This window comes from Eubalaena glacialis, chromosome 3 (genome assembly GCF_028564815.1).
Source record: "Eubalaena glacialis isolate mEubGla1 chromosome 3, mEubGla1.1.hap2.+ XY, whole genome shotgun sequence".
Taxonomy (NCBI): domain Eukaryota; kingdom Metazoa; phylum Chordata; class Mammalia; order Artiodactyla; family Balaenidae; genus Eubalaena; species Eubalaena glacialis.
The window spans coordinates 184,835,407-184,852,710 of record NC_083718.1 but is presented as its reverse complement, the minus strand read 5'-3'; the positions used below and the strand labels follow the sequence as shown (position 1 = coordinate 184,852,710).

The 17,304-nt window shown below is 37.5% G+C and overlaps 1 protein-coding gene across 6 annotated transcripts in view; it reads left to right on the top strand.

The window, feature by feature from the left end:
* Window positions 1-17,304, top strand: part of PRDM2 (PR/SET domain 2) — a 118,538-nt gene that overhangs the window by 30,338 nt on the left and 70,896 nt on the right. For 5 of the 6 annotated variants that reach the window (XM_061184927.1, XM_061184929.1, XM_061184922.1 and 2 more), the window contains 2 exons: window positions 1,489-1,592; window positions 13,245-13,397. In XM_061184927.1, the coding sequence (XP_061040910.1) occupies window positions 1,584-1,592; window positions 13,245-13,397 (162 nt within the window). In that variant the 5' untranslated portion in view covers window positions 1,489-1,583. The remainder of the gene's footprint in view (window positions 1-1,488; window positions 1,593-13,244; window positions 13,398-17,304) is intronic. The other variant, XM_061184925.1, reaches the window with a different exon arrangement.

The window sequence follows — 17,304 nt, the reverse complement described above, 5'->3', positions numbered from 1 at the left end:
AACCAGAAACACACGTTCACCCATCCACCATCCTTCGTGATTCGGCCTGAGCAGCCCCCTTCCTCCGTGTCTCCCCGGGGCTCTTCTTCCCATAGAATGTATTGCTCCCTCCTCTGATTTCACTGTGATTTGAGTGTGATTATGCTATTATATTTATTTCATTATTTTGTATTTGTTTTCACATCTGTCCCTTTCACTGATTGTGAATGCCTTCATTTCTTATTTAGCTTATGTCTCCAGTACCTGACGCTCAGTAGATATTTTAGTGAATGATGACATGAGTGTATTCCAATGCTTCTGGCTGGAATTTCTTGTTGAATACAGCCAGGCTTTTTTGTATTTAGTCTTGTTTTTGTGTCCTAATCTTTAGACAGAAGGCTAAGGGAATAAGTTATAAAAATTAGTCAAAGTACAGTCTTGGAATATATCATGTTTTTGCCCTATTTTCTGTTTTTAAAAATGTACTTCTGATATTCCAGTTTATGTGTATATGTGTGTGAATAAATTTTTAATAAATGCTTTTCCTAATTCTCATTGAAAATTATTCAGTGAGTAATTTGAGCATTTATATTGTATTATTCATGAAAGTAGTTGATTTTATATCTCCACTAATTAATTATTAGCTGGGATAACACATGGGATTCATAGCAGACTTATAGGCAGTGGAATTAGTTCATCGTAGCTGGGCAGGACTGGCTGAGACCACAGCCTCCGTCTGTAGGTGAGGTACCTGAGGCCAGAAGGTGACGGAACCTGTTCACAGTAAGAGTCACCCTGGCACTGGTTCCCTTGACTCCAGGGCATCTCCTGCCATTTTACCCACTGCTTCTGCATCTCGTTTGTTTGCCTTATGGTCAGTTGGAGAAAATAGAAGTACCCCTGAGAATACCCCAAAGCAGCATAAATCTTAGTTGCTTGAAACTCTGAAAAGTGAGTTGTTCAAGTTTTCAGGAAACAGAGAGAGGAGAGCATTTTCCACTTTGAGCAAACAAACTTCAAAAATATTCGAAACTATGTTTCTAACCCTTTATAAAAGCAACTTATGTTCATTGGGGACAACTTGAAATCTGCAGAAAAGTAGAAAGAAGAACTTAAAATTTATTTGTAGTTTTACTACCTTCCAATGTTTTTTTCTCTTTTAATTGTTGTGGTTTTGCTATTCTCCAAGTGTTTGTGATTATGCTGTCCGGGTAATTTTACATGTAAAAATTAAAAACAAGCAAATATAAAATAATCTCTCCTACTTATAAAACAGTATAGGTTCTTTGCAGGCTATTAGGAAAATGCAGGAGAATATAAAGAAGAAAAATAAATATCCCCATTGAATACTTGATTTAATTTGATTTTGCGTGATCTCGATTAATTTAACATCCTCTTGCTTTTAGGCTGTCAAGTCTTTTAAGTATTTTGTGAAACTGAATTGCTTTTAATGCTTTAGTCTTTAAAATAACCACAATGCATTATGAAAATACTGGTTTTATTTTCTAGGTGTCTGGGCCACTAAGCCAATTTTAAAAGGCAAAAAGTTTGGGCCATTTGTTGGTGATAAGAAAAAAAGATCTCAGGTTAAGAATAATGTATACATGTGGGAGGTAAGAAATAATTCTGGTCCTTTTTTTTATCAGAGTTCTGTACATTTTTTAAGATAGCATTCTATTCTCTTAGGATTTGACGTTCTGAAATTAAAATAATCATCTTAATATGTTCTTTAAAATCAAGAATATTTTTGTTAGAAAATGTGTTTCCTTAGATACAGACTGATTTTACATTTGTATTTTGAAAGTGCTTGGCTGTCCTCAACAATAAATGTCAAATCGACTCTTTATTTGCCTTGTTCAGGACTTTGCAGCCAGGACTTTGGTCTGCCACTTTACAGGCTTGCAGACAGATACCATAAAAGACACTCCAAGGTGGCCGCAAATAAAGCGTTGTTAGGGTCTTCTCCGTATTTTAGAAACTAATCTCTGTGTTGCTGGAACATTCAGAGTTGGACATATTTAGCACACGGTATATTTATATAGTGCTTTGGACTTTTAGAAAGGCTTTCATTCTGTTCATTTCACGTTCTCACAACAGTCCTAGAAGAGAGGGAGCGTTCGCACACTCCGTACTCAGGGAAGCCATCCAGAGCAGAGAGGGCAACTGCTCCTTGTGGGGCCCACGTGTTGAGAGTGTTGTCAGTGCAGAACCAGAACCCACGTCTCCTGCCTGGCAGGGAGGCCGTTAAAAATGTTTCATTGCCTTGCCTGGGTTCACATCCCGCCTTTGTAACTTTGGGCAGGGCACTTAACCTCTGGGCCCTAAAACCCTCAATTTAAAAGTGGGGAGAATAAAAAATAATCTCATTAAGAAAGCTGTAAAGATAAAATATCTTGTTATTGTTTCCTGGAGAGTTGCGTGTGACTTCAGCATTTCTGTTGAATTTAATTCAGATCAGGTGCCCTCGGGAAGCTCCCCATGTTCTTGTAGAACTCAGTGGTGTGACTCCTTTTTAAAGCAAGTGAAATTTTTTGATGGTAAGGAAAAGCATTTCTTTCAGATTGTCTTAGATTGAATCACATCTGTTTCATATGTAAACATATGAAAGTCTAAAAATAAAATACGCCTAGGAAATGTCTGGACACTTTCCATCAAGAAGTTCTGTGGCATTTGTCCGTTGGAGGTATGTTGCTATTTTTCTCAGTGCTATGAACAATGTTTCTTGCCTTGAAAATTCTGACGGTTTCTCTAAGTAATTTTGAGAGTTTCCTTGAATCCCCTATAATAAATCTAGTGACAGTTAACCCAAGGGGACTTAGGAAATGACCATTTACCAAGGGAGTGATTACTTTGTGTTATTTCACAACTTTTGAGTGAAAAGAGTGCTGTATTTGTAGAAAAACTGCCCAGCCAAAAAAAAAATTACTCAAGATAATGCCTGAACGCTTAAAATTGTCTTGACCACAAAATTATGTTCCAAAATAAACGGCATTTTTAATTTTAGAAGTTTCCCAAGTTGAAACCAACAAATATGCTCTACCAGGTTAGCGTTAATCCTAGTTAGGATAATGTCAGGGAACCAGGAAATGCTTACTCTAGTTCTGTGTGTATCTAAGGTTGAACAAATGTCATTAATAGTAAACCTAAGTTTATGGTACCTGTTTTACTCGACATAACAATTTGATATTGTTGGGCATATTGTATAAATTATTAACAGTGCCTTTTGTAAATTAAGCTTCATTTGTATTGAAATTCATACAGAGTATGAATTCATAGTAGCTTGGTGAAAATTATAATTTGGAGCCATGATGTATTAGAGATTCAATTTTTCCTATAAACTTGTTAACATTCCACTGTTAATTTAAGATGCTTCTACTTATGTACTGCCACAGTTTGGGAATCCTTATGACATTGCCAATTCTTGTTAGTCAGGTTTAAACATTTAGTTCTTGTCAAGGCTGGCTTTTCCTCCCTGCAATTAAAAAAAAAAATCTGGCTGTCATTCAGATAGTTTCAACTCTGAGGTATATATTCCATATAGAAACCTTTAAGCCTTTTGCTATGTTAAAATAAAAGTAGATATATATGACATACACATGTGGAGGTATGTATTTGGCAAAGTATAGGAGGCATAAATTATAATGTACATATTTCTTATAAAGAAGAAAATAAAAATCCAGGTAAAATTTAGTGTTTCCCCATTAACTTATTCCAACCTTGGTCTTATCTTCAGAGTTGCAACAGAATGCCCCCAATTAATGTAACAGAAACTGCTTATCATTAAAATCTCATCTTGGCATTTGTTCTTCCCATTAAAGCCCCTTAAGGCCAGTTTATCTTTTAGCAGCCTGGTCTTTTGCCTCAACTAGAACTCCATTTTAAAGCTAATCTGAGAGAAAGTGTTAAATTGCTTTTCTTGAGCCCTTTATTATCTAACGCAGTCTTAAGTCCTCTAAGTTTTCACTGAAAGCATTCTATTAAATCAGAAATAACAGGAGAGAAACAGTAGAGTATCCTCAGGGTGAATGCACAAAACAGTCAGGTTCTGGAAAGAGGAGAGCGCTCTTTGATCAGTTCCTGGTGGGGAATTGCTGGCAGGCTAAAGGCTGGACTTCATGTAATACTTCTCTCAACTACCCCCCCCCCAAAAAAAAAACAAAAACAAAAACGGGCACACACGCACCGAGCAATGTGCAGTATTCTAAAGTCACTTCTGGTGAAAGCCTTTCACATTCACTTCCGCGGGGCTAAAATTGCTTCTGATGAACAGAACTTTTGAATTGTTTGCATGTTTTTAATAAGTCTTTTTTTAAAAAAATTAGTCTGTATTTTTTAGAGAGTTTAAGGTTCATAGGAAAATTGAGCAGAAAGTACAAAGAGTTTTGAAATCTCCCCCACGAGCCCTACACACACAACTTCCTCACTATCCACATTTCTACCAGAGTGGGACATTTGTTACAATTGACACACCATTATCACCCAGAGTCCATGGTGTATATTACGGTCCACTCTTGGTGTTGTACCATCTAATAAGTCCTTTTTAAATTATAAAGGTAATACATGCTCAACTGCAAAAAAATATAAACAATACAGAAAGCTATAAACAAGAAAGTAAAAATCACCAGTGAACGTTATGGTGTGCATTCTTTTAGTTCTGCTTCTCTGTCCTCTCTGTTGTTTTTTCTCTCACACACACTGGTACCTATACAAACACCATATATAGACATTTCCTACAGTTGAGATCAAACAGTGTATGTATGCAATTTTGTAACGTGCTTTTTTTCTCTTAATATGTTATGGATGTGTCCATGTCAAATGCTTATCTACATCATTATTTCTTATATAGTACCTAGAATTCCATTGTATCCTTCCACTGTTTAACCAGTGGACATTTAAGTAGTTTTAATCTTTTCATGATATTAACAATTCTTCGGGAGGGAAGGATTGGGAGTTTGGGATTAGCGGATGCTAGTATAGGATGGATAAACAACAAGGTCCTACTGTAAAGCACAGGGAACTATATTCAATATACTGTGATAAACCATAAGAGAAAAGAATATGAAAAAGAATACATAGATATGTATAACTGAATCACTTTGCTGTACAGCAGAAATTGACATAGCATTGTAAATCAACTATACTTCAATAAAATTTTTAAAAAAACCCAATTCTTCGAAGTATGAAACTCACTGTATATACATTTTTTGTTCACTTGTCTGGTTATCTTCTTAAGATAAATTCCTAGAAGTATAATTGTTAAGTCAAAAGTTATGTACATTTTAATTTTTGGTAAATTTTCGTAACAGACCTCCAAAAGGATTGTGCTAATTTACATAGCTACCAAGAGTAAATATTCCTTCCTAGTTATTTTTTGTTTTTTGGCCGTGCCAGGCGGCATGTGGGATTTTAGTTCCCCGACCAGGGATTGAACCTGTGCCCCCTGCAGTGGAAGCATGGAGTCCTAACCACTGGACTACCGGGGAAGTCCCTTCCTAGCTCTTTAAAACCAGTACTGTTAATGTTTTTAATAGTTTCTTCCCCCCATTCTTATAGATGAAAACTGATAGTTCACTGCTTCCATTTGCATGTTATTCATTTAGGCAACAAATTTTGAGTCAGGTGGATGGAGGGAAGAAGTAGAATTGCATTTCAACTAAAATTGATAGAGAAATTATTTCTCTATAATGAGAAGACTTTAATGTAATTTTTTTCAGAAGTGAAAACAAACTTTTTATCATTCAGCACTGTTACAATCAGATATTAACAAGTACATTTCATAATCTTTGCTATCTCAATTCTAATTTCAGATTATTTCTAATTTAAAAATGGAGGCAAGAAGATATGAGACTAGAGAAGTCAACCAGCTGATTCTACAGAACCTTTTTTTCAGAAAGTACCACTCAGCTCTTACTGCTTCTTTCCAACCTCTAAACCAAGCACAGTATCCTAGCAAAAGACCTAGATCACTAGGGAAATCCAACCTGCCACCTGTTTTTTTACAGTCCGAGAGCTAAGAATGGATTTTACGTTTTTAAGTAGTTTTAAACAAAGATCAAATGTTTTGTGACATATGAAAATTATATGAAATTTAAACTTCAGTTCATTAATAAAGTTTTGTTGGAACACAGAACATTCATTTGTTTACATATTACCTGTGGCTGCTTTTGCCCTACAGTGGCCAAGTTGAGCAGTTGTGACAGAGACCATATGGCTTGTAAAACTGAAAATATTTTCTGGCCCTTTACAGAAAGTTTGCTGAGCCCTGGTCTCTGTGTGTGAAAACGAGAAGCAGTGGGAGTGAGTGTGGTGATGTCTGGGGTCTTAGGTTTACTGTGAAGCTGTGTGGTTAATAGGAGTGCAAAGATTTGGAACTTGGTACTTAGAAGTGGGCTACCCATAGATTTCGTTGTCATAGAAACTGCTATACCAATCATATTCTCTCAGGAACTTCAGGAGGGTGAGGACGTTGAAGTGCAGAGAATTAAGCGATATTTTTGAATAAGTTAACTTGTACTTAGATTGGCAGCCTGGTATGGTGCAAGAAAAAAATTCTCTTTGAGAGTTTATTTATTTACTTATTTAACCCCTCTTTGTTAATAAGCTCTTACCATGTGCTGGGCACTGTCCTCAATTCTGGAGCACTGAGCTTGCCATATAACATTTGTGGTATTCTATAGACTACTGACAATACCCCATGGGGATTTTTGTTTGTGGAATAAAAGAATACTAGAAACACCCTAAATTTTCCACAGATGAGAAATCTGAGATGAGTGCAGGTGGCCTGCTGGATGTCTGAAACTGTCGGTTTTGGAGTTAGGTCTAGAGCCTAGGTTGCTCGGTTGCCTATTCAGTGCTCTTCCCACCAACAGAGCCTAGAGATTCTTACTCTTTTTTGTGTTGTGGACCCTTTTGAAAATCTCCCCAGAAAATATACAAATGCACATATATACACAAAATTTTTTATGTGATTTCTGGGGTTATATGGAATTTTTAAACATCCATGATCCAGAGTTAGAATTTCTAATTTAAGAATGAGTTATATTTCATTCATCCTATGGAGGTTGATTGGGGGCCTACTTTGAACCTGGCAACGTTTATTGAGCATCTGTTGTTGTGCGGGTTTCCAGAAATATTTGTGTAGTCGTAGGTATGAAACTTACTCAAAGTAGTTTCAAGTGAGGGTCAAGGGTCAGGCAGTGTGGGGTTTTGGTAATGATGGCTCTGGGACTGGGCTTTGCAGGCTTGAGAGGCCCAGCTGTTTAGTTTTTAAATTTGTATTTTAGAATCACCTATAGGTTGGCTTATTGTAGTAAAATGTGCTACCACCTACTAGATTTTTTATTTCCCTTATTCTAGAATCTTCAGAATATTTCAGATACAGTGATGCCTTTGAATAGCTCTTAAAAGAAGCCCTGGATTTCTAAAGCAATCTGAAGAGTGAAGTGATTGATACCAAAGATCCATTTTTGTCTGTAGCTCTTGGAAAGTTACTTCTGTAGGGGGGTGTCTTATGGTCCTTAACAAGCCCTCTGGGTGTCTAATTCTGGAACTCAAAAACAAATGGCATGTGAACAGACCAAGAAGGTGTAGTGTTTTCTAGGTAGCAGTGTTAATACAATTCTTTATAACTTATAAAGACATAATTTTTATTAAATGTTTTCCTTGAAATGCTCTTATTCCAAAAGGAGGTTATCCTTTCTTTTTTCCTTTATCCTTACTTTTAAATGAGGATAACGAGCTCCTCATAGATTTGTTTGGCTACAAATGAGATCATATATATGAAAATACTTGATATGGATGACTCTGGCTAAGTAAATATTAGTTGAACCTGAACATCAAAGAGAAACTCTTGAATGATCATGTAGAGGATAAAGACACTTTTTTTAAAAAATGGTTGCATATTTAAAGATTACTGATCTTTATTTTTTGCTTAGAATTTCATTCTCTTCTAACGTTAGAGTATGGGCTGTAATTTGAACCAAGAAGTTAGAATGCTATGTGGGGGGAAGTCCTGGAATTCACTTCTGAATGCACACTGAGTTATTATTTACTTATGCAAGTGCATTGGAGGTAAATGCCATGCAAGTTGGGCTAGTGGAGATGTGAACCTCCTGTCTCCCCTTTACTCCTTTTGTCAGTCTAAACACATGGAAATATAATTAGATGTCGTCTGTCTTCCAGGGACAGACAGGGAAAGTGGAAAATGATCATAATGTTGGAAATTCAACAAGCTAGATCCCCAGAGAAAAGAGATGAAAAGGGACCTCAGACAATATGACAAACCAGAGCCACTGGAATGGAGCTCGGACCTCCAGGAGAGGTTCTGTGTCCATCAACAGTGTGTTAGCGCTCTAGGCTACATACAGGTGGAGGGGCAAGTCCAGAGAACAGCCAACGGAAGGCTTTATTTCTGTAGACTCGAACTGTGGCGGGACTGGTTTGGATGAGTAAACGACTTACCTCAGCGTGAGGAGGTGTCTTCACTGCTCTGCCTTAATTCCTGGGAGTGATTTCTGTCGAAGAAGGTTGGTTACTGCAAGTTGAGAGTGGGTAAGGACCTCAGGCAAACAGTTGAGGGTTGGAATGATGATACATTCATGTTAATTGAATGAGGATTTTTTTAAAATTTGCAAATTTGAATTAATACATGTATATTATAACAAGTAAATGATAAGGTAGGCTATCAGTTAAAACCCTCAGCCCCAACCCATGAGGTAATAATAACTATGTTTAACAGTTTGGTTCTTTACAGACCTTTCTCTGTCTGTCATGAGGATATAATTTTGAATGTGCTTTTAAATTGGAGTGTGTGCTAAAATGTGAATTTAGATTATTTTTAGGGCTTTTGAAATGATTGGATTAAATTGAATTGAAATTGGGTGGGTGAAAGTTACATTCTGTTTGACAATGAGTTAATACCTAGTCTTTGTTTAGTGGTAGGGGCAGAAAGGAGGTTAGGCCTGGATGACCTAGGGGAGGTTAAGGATGGGAGGAGGGGGTTGGAAAGAGAAAAAAGTAGAAATGGAGCAGTAAATGAGGGAACCAGGTTTGAATCCTGGTTCTGACTCTCAGTGACTTCAGAGTTCTAGTAAAGTTATCATCTTTCCCTAGTGTCCTCATGTATAAAAGGGACTTAATAATATTTCACAGGGTTCTTGTAAAGGTTAAATAAAATAACACGTAGAGCATCTAGCCCAGTGCTTGGCATAGAGGTGCTTCCCTTCCTTCAATTCTTTCTCTCCAAATAGGGAATTTCCATTTGCAAGTTAACTTGTAAAAATTATTTTATAATAGTACATAATCAGGTACCCTTGCTTTGTTAAAAGGGACTGTTTATAGAGGAAAAATTATTGATTATATGGAAGTATTTCTCCTTGGGATCAAGTCAGCTGAGTATTTCTTAGTCATTATCAAGATTTGGAAATAGACTTGTTATGTATCATTGTTGAGTTTGAGCTGGGCTGGGAGTTTTCCCTGCCTTTGCATTGTCTTTGCCCGAAAGGAAGGGATTCTAATTCTCCCTGTCTTTCCACTACCCGAGCCTCATGGTGGTATGGTACATGTGCAGTCTAGTAATTTGTACTTACATTAAGCAAAATTCTGTCACATTTTAAAAGATAGGTTCTGTGTGTCAGTCACTGAAGTTAATTCTGATTGGAAACCAAAGTTTGACCAACTTCGGTTGGTAGGAATTGTATGAAAACACATTTTCATCCCAGTTCCTAATTACAAGGTTTGACTCTCAATAAAAGTGAGAAAGCTACATATTTTTAAAAAACTGTGTATGTGTGATGATGATGATGGGAAGAGGATGGGGGGTGTGAGCCTAGCATTCAGCAGATCTTGGCTGCCTTCCTTCAGACTTGGGTTTTCATTCATTCTCCCCACCCACTTCCCCTTTTTTACTTAGAGATTATACTAAATCAGTGGAGGAAAGGTAGAAAATTCAGATAAGCAGAAGAAAATAAAAATTATGAATAATCCCACTTCTCTGAGAAAACCATTATTAACATAGTCACGTATTTAAGTTTCAGATTATTTTTCTCTTCATATATTAATATGTTTAAAACAAAAATGGTATCATCTAAGCCATAGTTTATATAAATGGCTTTATTCAATCATCAGTGTATTATGACTTTTATACTGATAAGTATTTTTCCACAACTTCTGGTTATCTTTGTTTTTTCCTAATTATAGAGATAATGTGTATTTACTGAAAAAATTCTTAAGGAATACAAAGATAACAGAAAATACAGGTTTCCACGTGAGTCAGTCATTCATACAACAGTATTTTTTAAGGTCTGCTTAGTATTCCACTGTATGCCTGGATTGTCATACTGAGCTAATCTGTGGTGGTCTCCATTTAGCAATGAATTAGAAACAGTCTGTAGTAAACCACGCTGCTGTGAACATCTTCGTACATGCATCATGGTATGATTGCCCAATTATCTCAAGAGAATAAATTCCTACAAGTGTATATACGGGTTAAAGTGTGTGTACATTTTAAAGTTCTTTGGTCAATATTGCTTAATTCCATCCAGAAAAAATTAAACCAATTTATTCTCTGATTAGTGTTTTGGGGGAATGTCTGCTTTCTAATCCTGTTTTGTTTTGTTTTTCCCTTTAAAAAACAATTTTTACCAGTTTGACAGGTAAAAAAATTACTTAATTTGGAGTTATTTTTGATTATTAGGTAAATTTAATTTTTTTTCTGCGAGGTTTTGGCCATGTGTATTCCTTTGTGAATTACTTGTTTGCACATTGTAAAAAAATGGAATTGTTCATCTTTTTATATAAAACTAAGTATTTTAGTTTAAGCATGACTTAGTAGATGCCTTAGTCTCTTTTGTAACAAAACGAGCTGTACATAAATACTTCACTCAAGTGGAACACCTTGCTCTTTGCAAAGGTCTTCATTGACCTGGGAGCCAGGAAGTTTTGGCACAGCCTTATTATTATCCTCCAGTTGGCCTATAGACTCTTGATGCCTCTCTCCAGCTGCCTTTAACTGTGTGGGATTTTGCAGCACCACCTCTGCGTTTGTCTGTAGCTGTGTCAGTATATGCGTGGGGAGTGAGTGGGACTCTGCTGTCTATGGTGATAAATCCAAACAAGACTTTTTATTCCTAAGTTAATAAAAAGTAACTAATATGGACTGACACTGTTCAAAGACCAACTGACGACTCCATTTTCCTTATCTTATCATGCTGGCAAACAGGGCAAAAATATCTCTTAAACATCTTAATGTAAAGTAGCTTAAGTTATTTTGGTGTGTAAAGTTTAAATTTTGTGTTGTGATTCTGTCTCTTCCTAACATACCATGAGGGGCTGCACTTTCTCTTTGTTTTGAAGGGAGAGGAGCATGTCTACGCATGCTCGCGTGTGCACAAGCTGAGGGTGAGTGTGACAGTGAGTTTGAAAAGGAGTCAAGTGTGACATGGAGAACCTCTTTTTAGAATGGTGCAGATGGGTGTTTTAGTAAACAACCAGTTTTTGAATAAACTCACTGTGGGTACTTACAGGATAGTGAAAATACTGACACTTCGTGGTGACTAAATAGAGTAACCTCAAAGCACTTTCTAGCATGGCACCTGTCACATAGTAGGTGCTCATTAAATGATGACAGTTATAGATTCGTATATCATTTCATTAATTTCATAGTTATTTATTGAGAGCCTACTCTCTGCCAGGCACTGGTCAGGGTCTTGGAGGTACTGCAGTGAATGAAAAGACTGAAACGTCTTCTCATGGAGCTAATACTCTGGTGTGGGGAGACAGTCACTGAATAAGTAAGTAAGTAGATGATCCCACACTTTAAAAGAGCACAAGTACCATGAAGAAAAATAAGTCGGGGAAATGACTGGAGGCGCTGATGGGAAGCGAAGGATTCGCAGCTTTAGCTAGGGTGGTCAAGGAAGTCACTGATAAGTAGAGGTCAAGCAGAGCTGGGATTAAGCCCATCTTTACTACTGATTAAGTGAGTGACTTTGGGAAAGGTATTTAATCTTTGATCCTTAATTTCCACGTTACAAAAAGGGATAATAATGAACCTGATGCATAAGGTTAAATGAGATAATGCGGAAAGCATGTAGCGTTATGTCAGATATCTAACTCGCAACAGGAAGAAAGTGTTGTTCGTGGCTAGGAAGGTGGGCGCTGCCCTGGCAGTCACAGGCTGGGAGACACAGGCATGCCCAGAGGAGCCGAGAGTGGGGGCTTTGTTCCTGCAGGAAAGCTGCAGCAAACAACAGTGTTTAATGTGGGTAGGAGAGAAAAGAAGAAATCAGTGGTGGGAGTCTTGGCTGTGTATGTGTAGGGAAGAAACAGAAGCATCAAGATTCTCTCCTTTCTTCCAAAAGTGAAAGTAAAAGACTCATTGCTTTTGCTTTGTTTTTGACAGGACTGTCACCAATTGATTCTGCAGTTCTATTTCAGTGTCTAATCAAGTGTTTTACAGTCTAATTTTGGGGAAGTAAAACCTAGATAAATGTATATATGTATATACAAAGAAAGTTAAAAATAGCTGCTCAGTAGATTGTCTTTAAGATGAAGGAATGAATGCTGGAAGCATCTGGGAGGAGGAATTGACTGAGAGAGGATGATCAGGGGAAGCTTCTTGCAAGAGTAGAGTTGATCTGACTCCTCAAAGAGGGGTCGGGTTTTTGGTCTTGTTTCGGAAGGACACCGATATTCCCTGCTCTGGATAGAGAAGGTTTTAAGGTCAGCGGAGTTTGCAAACGCATCGTACCCTGTCACCCACATGGAGGTTCACACTGCATGTTCACTTACTGAAGTTTCTGTCAGCCCTGCAGTAAAGGCACCTGGTGAGCTGTGAATCCCAGCAGGACTGAGCCTCCACACTCGACTTGCGGAACAGCCCAGAAAGCTCAGGGCATGCGGGTGCTGTGGAGCACTGCTGCAGGCTCACTCTTCCTCTGTTACCCTGTAGGGAGTAGAGCTGTCACTTGTCTTTGTGTACGTATTTGCGAAGCATTTGGAGATCATCAAGCACATTTACCTATAGCACTTGAAGTTTAGGAGAAAAAGATTACACCCAAATAGAAAAATAACTAATGAGGATTATACAAGTTTGGATCTCAGTTTTCATCTTTATTTTCCTTTTTTCTGTTGCTTATTTATTTTGTTTCCGTGAAATGCTTTATAGAGTATTTGCATATAATGAACAAGAACTGTCTTAGAAGTTGAAAATGGAAACCTTTAAAAGATATTTTATTTTAACAAAATGTGTTTTTCCCCCTCCCAAGGTCTATTACCCAAATTTGGGATGGATGTGCATTGATGCCACCGATCCAGAGAAGGGGAACTGGCTGCGCTATGTGAATTGGGCTTGCTCAGGAGAAGAGCAAAATTTATTTCCACTGGAAATCAACAGGGCCATTTACTATAAAACTTTAAAGGTAAGAGTGTTAGAATTAGCCTGCTGGTAGTTACTTTGCATGCACTTCTGCAAACGCTGTCCTCAGTCGTGACTGTCAGGAGTGACTTTGCAGACCTTGAAAGGGTTCTATTTGAAAGTGGTTCATCAACACATTGAAAGGTTTTAAATATACAGTTGTTTTAAATATACAGTTTTATATATACAGTCTGTGTTTTAAATATACAGTTGCCACTGCTTCGTGTGAGGAAGGGCACTAAAGCAGGAAGATTGTGTTAAGTAATTACATATGGCATCTTTATAGATACTGATGAGTTAAGCATGTGGCAGCTACTTCCCTCCTCTTAAGATACAGATGCATTGGGAACTGTCTGGCCAATTTATCTAACTATAAGAAACTCTCAATAGCTCTGGTGGTTCTGTATTAACTGAAAACACATTCTTAGTCTTCAGTATAGTGTAGCTTTGGATTAGGTTTTCTTTTCCCTAAATTTTATTCAGAATGGAAATTACACAGAACATGTTTCTTACTTCTGCCAAATTTTTATTTGGAGACATGAATTGTTGAGGAAAATCAACAATTAATGCAAAGAAGAGGAAAATCATTTTTTAGAGTTTGTGGTGAGGTCAGAGGTCACTGAGTACATTCAGGGAAGTTAGAATTAGGAAGCGTTGTTACATCTGCAACAAGCAAGGCCACATCTGTCTCCCTCGTTTTCATGTTCTCCTGGAAGGTAAATCTGCACTCATCCCGCAGGGAAATGTTCTCTAAGGCAGAGTCTTGAGGCTCTAAAGATAGGTGATTGTTGCTTTTTGCTTTTTGGAATAGGTATGTTTGCTAAAGTTGCTGTAAGGCAGATTTTTCCTTATTCACTTACTTCCATTAAAAATGTCATAGACTGGGGGACAGTCCATGAAAAAAATTATCTCCATGCAGGTGAAAACTTGATGAACAAACATTTAAGATGATGGTCAGCTTTGTAGCATGCTGAGTTTTGCCTGTGTGTAGCACTAGGACTTTTGGAAGTTAACTTAGCTTATAGCTGTTTAACTTTCCTTTGCTTTCCTTTGTATTTTTCCCTGTCATCTTTAGGCAGTTGATTGCCCTTTACCTCGTATAAACCCGCGTCCTTGCTTTCAATTCCCGTAGGAAATATTTTTTTTTTGCGGTACTTCCTCATTTAACACTTCTGTAACCTTCTTTCTGCTGGATTGTAATAGCATAGTTTTCTAGTAGGCATTACTGTATAATTTTGTTACACTGGAGTTTGGATTCAAAATTTGATTCAAGAATTCCTTCTGTTCTCAAATTAATTTAAAGTGAGAGTTACATCTGGTTGAATCAGTGAGGCAGAATTCTGGTGGAGATGAAGTACCAGCGAGGGGATGCATATGAGACAATTGAGGGAGTAGGAATGAGGTTCCAGGGCAGAGGAAGCCCAGGGAGATACTGGGGCACTTGGCAGTTCTTTCATCAGACCTCAAGTTAAGATGTGTTCAGCTCTGATAGCAAAGCCAAGAACCGTTGAGAAGCAAGAGAGAATAGTGTTTGGGAGTGAACTCTGGAGCCAGACTCCTGGATTAAATCCTGGCTTGCTGTGTGACCCAAGGCAAGTCATTGTGATTTTACTAGCTGTGTAACCTTAGGCAAGTCACTTTCCTGTGCCTCAGTTTCCTTATTTGTAAGATACAGATAATTATAGTGTCGACCTCATATGGTTATCATGGGTGATTGTGGGTAGATTTCTAGCACCCAATAAGTGCTACATAAATGATAGCTGTTATTTTTGGCAAGGCAGTGTAGTGTCATGGTTAGGACTGGGGACTCTGGAGCAGACTGCCTTGTGAGCAAATTTTGGCTTCGAGATTTGTGACCATGAGAAGTTACTTACACCCTCTGTCTTAGTTTTCTCATCTGTAAAAATGGAGGTAATAGTAAAAATTAATAATACAGTTGTGAAAATTAAACAAACCAATATGTGTAAGATTCTGTGAAGAGTTCCTAGTCTAACCTAAGTACTCAAAGTGTTAACTAGCTATACTACTACTATTATTTTTACCTTTCTTTGTTGGAAGTAACATAGCTCTGATCTTTGCAGACCTCCCCCAGTCCTGACCTTTGATGTTTGCTCAAGTATGCATAAGGCCTTTCAGATTCCTTACTTGTGATTATATTCTTCTAGATTAAGCTTTCTGTGGGTTAGGTTTTGTAAATAAATTACGTGTGATGTTCTGTATCACCTTCTCACCTATAATCTAGGTAATCACCTGGTTTTGTTTGTAATATGATTAAAAACTGTTTTAAATTCCTGAAGGTTAATTTTTAGCTTGCTCTCCATTCATTCATCTATTTATGAGTTCAGCAAATACTGAGTGTCTACTATGTACCAGGTATTCGCCTATAGTAGTGAACAGAACAGACAAGGTCTCTGGTCTCATGGAGCTTCCAGTTTATGGGGGAGGTGGCAGATAATAAACAAGTGAACAAGTAAACAAAATAATTTCAGATAGTGATAAGTGCACTGAAGACAATAAAATGTGATAGACTGACTAGGTAGAGGGAGGGCTGCTTTAGCTCTGTTAGGTCAGGGAAGACAAGACATGGGGACACCTCTTCCCTTCCCCCACTGGCATGGGAAGGAGCCAGCCACCCGAAGATCTCTGCTGGAAGAGCAGTTCAGGAAGAGGGGCCCTGGTAGAAGCAAAGGTATTGAAGTGGGAATAAACTAGATTTTTGGGTCTTTTTGTTTGTTTTTTTCTTTTTTTTAAAGGAATAGAACAAAGGCTGGTTTGGCTAGAGCAAGGAGAGGTGGTGAATGAGGCTGGTGAGGTGGGCAGGGGCCAGATCCGGGGGCCTACTGGCCTGTAGGGAAACGTATGAGTTTTAGTCTTCAGTTCACCCATTGGAGAATTGAAGCTGTCTGACCCGTGACTTTTAAAAGATCATGCTGGGGGATAGATGGTAGGTGGGTAAGCGTGGAATGCTTTGTGTGTTCTCATAATTCTGGTGTATTTCTCTTAATTTGACCTAGTGTCAGAAATATTTATGGCAACCCTTGCCTGTACCTAATTGGTCTGGTAAAATTTCAAGTTTATATTTACTGATATTTAGAGAAGAGAGAGTGCTTCATTCTGTAAGCCTGTCAGAACCCAAAGGAAGAGTTTAAAGTCTTCCTGTTGTTGTTTTTTTGTTAAATATCAAAATGTATTTTAAAAAAGGTTGTTTGGACTTTTGACTTTATTTTTTTAAATGTGGGTTTATATTTCCTGTGTTTAAGGACATAAATTTTCTTTTCTTCTGAAATTTGACTTACAAAATCTTAAATGCGCTAAGCAGTGCAGAAGAAAAAACTACAGTACAGAAGCAAGCAATCGTTGATTTTAAAAGATGTATTATTTTCCTCTTCATAAAGCCGTTATTTGTGTAGCTGTTATAATAGAAAGTTGGGAAGTACATAGCTCAATAATGTAATGATCATCTCAGTTGCTAACAATTTTGAAGGTTGTTCAGTAGCTAACAAATCAGGTTGCTCTTAATCTAGCTATTCAGTTCATTAACAACCATTTAGAAATTGTATATTAGATTTGAGGTAAAAACAGATACTGGGGTGTTTTGTGGTTTTTGCAACAACAAAATTGTACCCTCCTAAGTAGAGAGTTTGTGCTGATATTTAACTTCACCCAGTTGCTAGTACAGTTAGTCCTCTGCACAAGATTGGAGTGGAATGAACGTAGACGCTTAGGCTGAGTTGGGGAGGAATCTCGAAGATATCCAGTAGGTTCTTCTAGCCAGTGTTCTGGTTATGCTGTTTGGTTTAGGAAGAAATGGGGAATATATTTTCCCTCACTCCTTTCCATGTTCTTTTTTACTTTTGTTTTATTTAAGACTTTACATATCTCTGCAAACCCTAATCGTTTCAAGTATTATA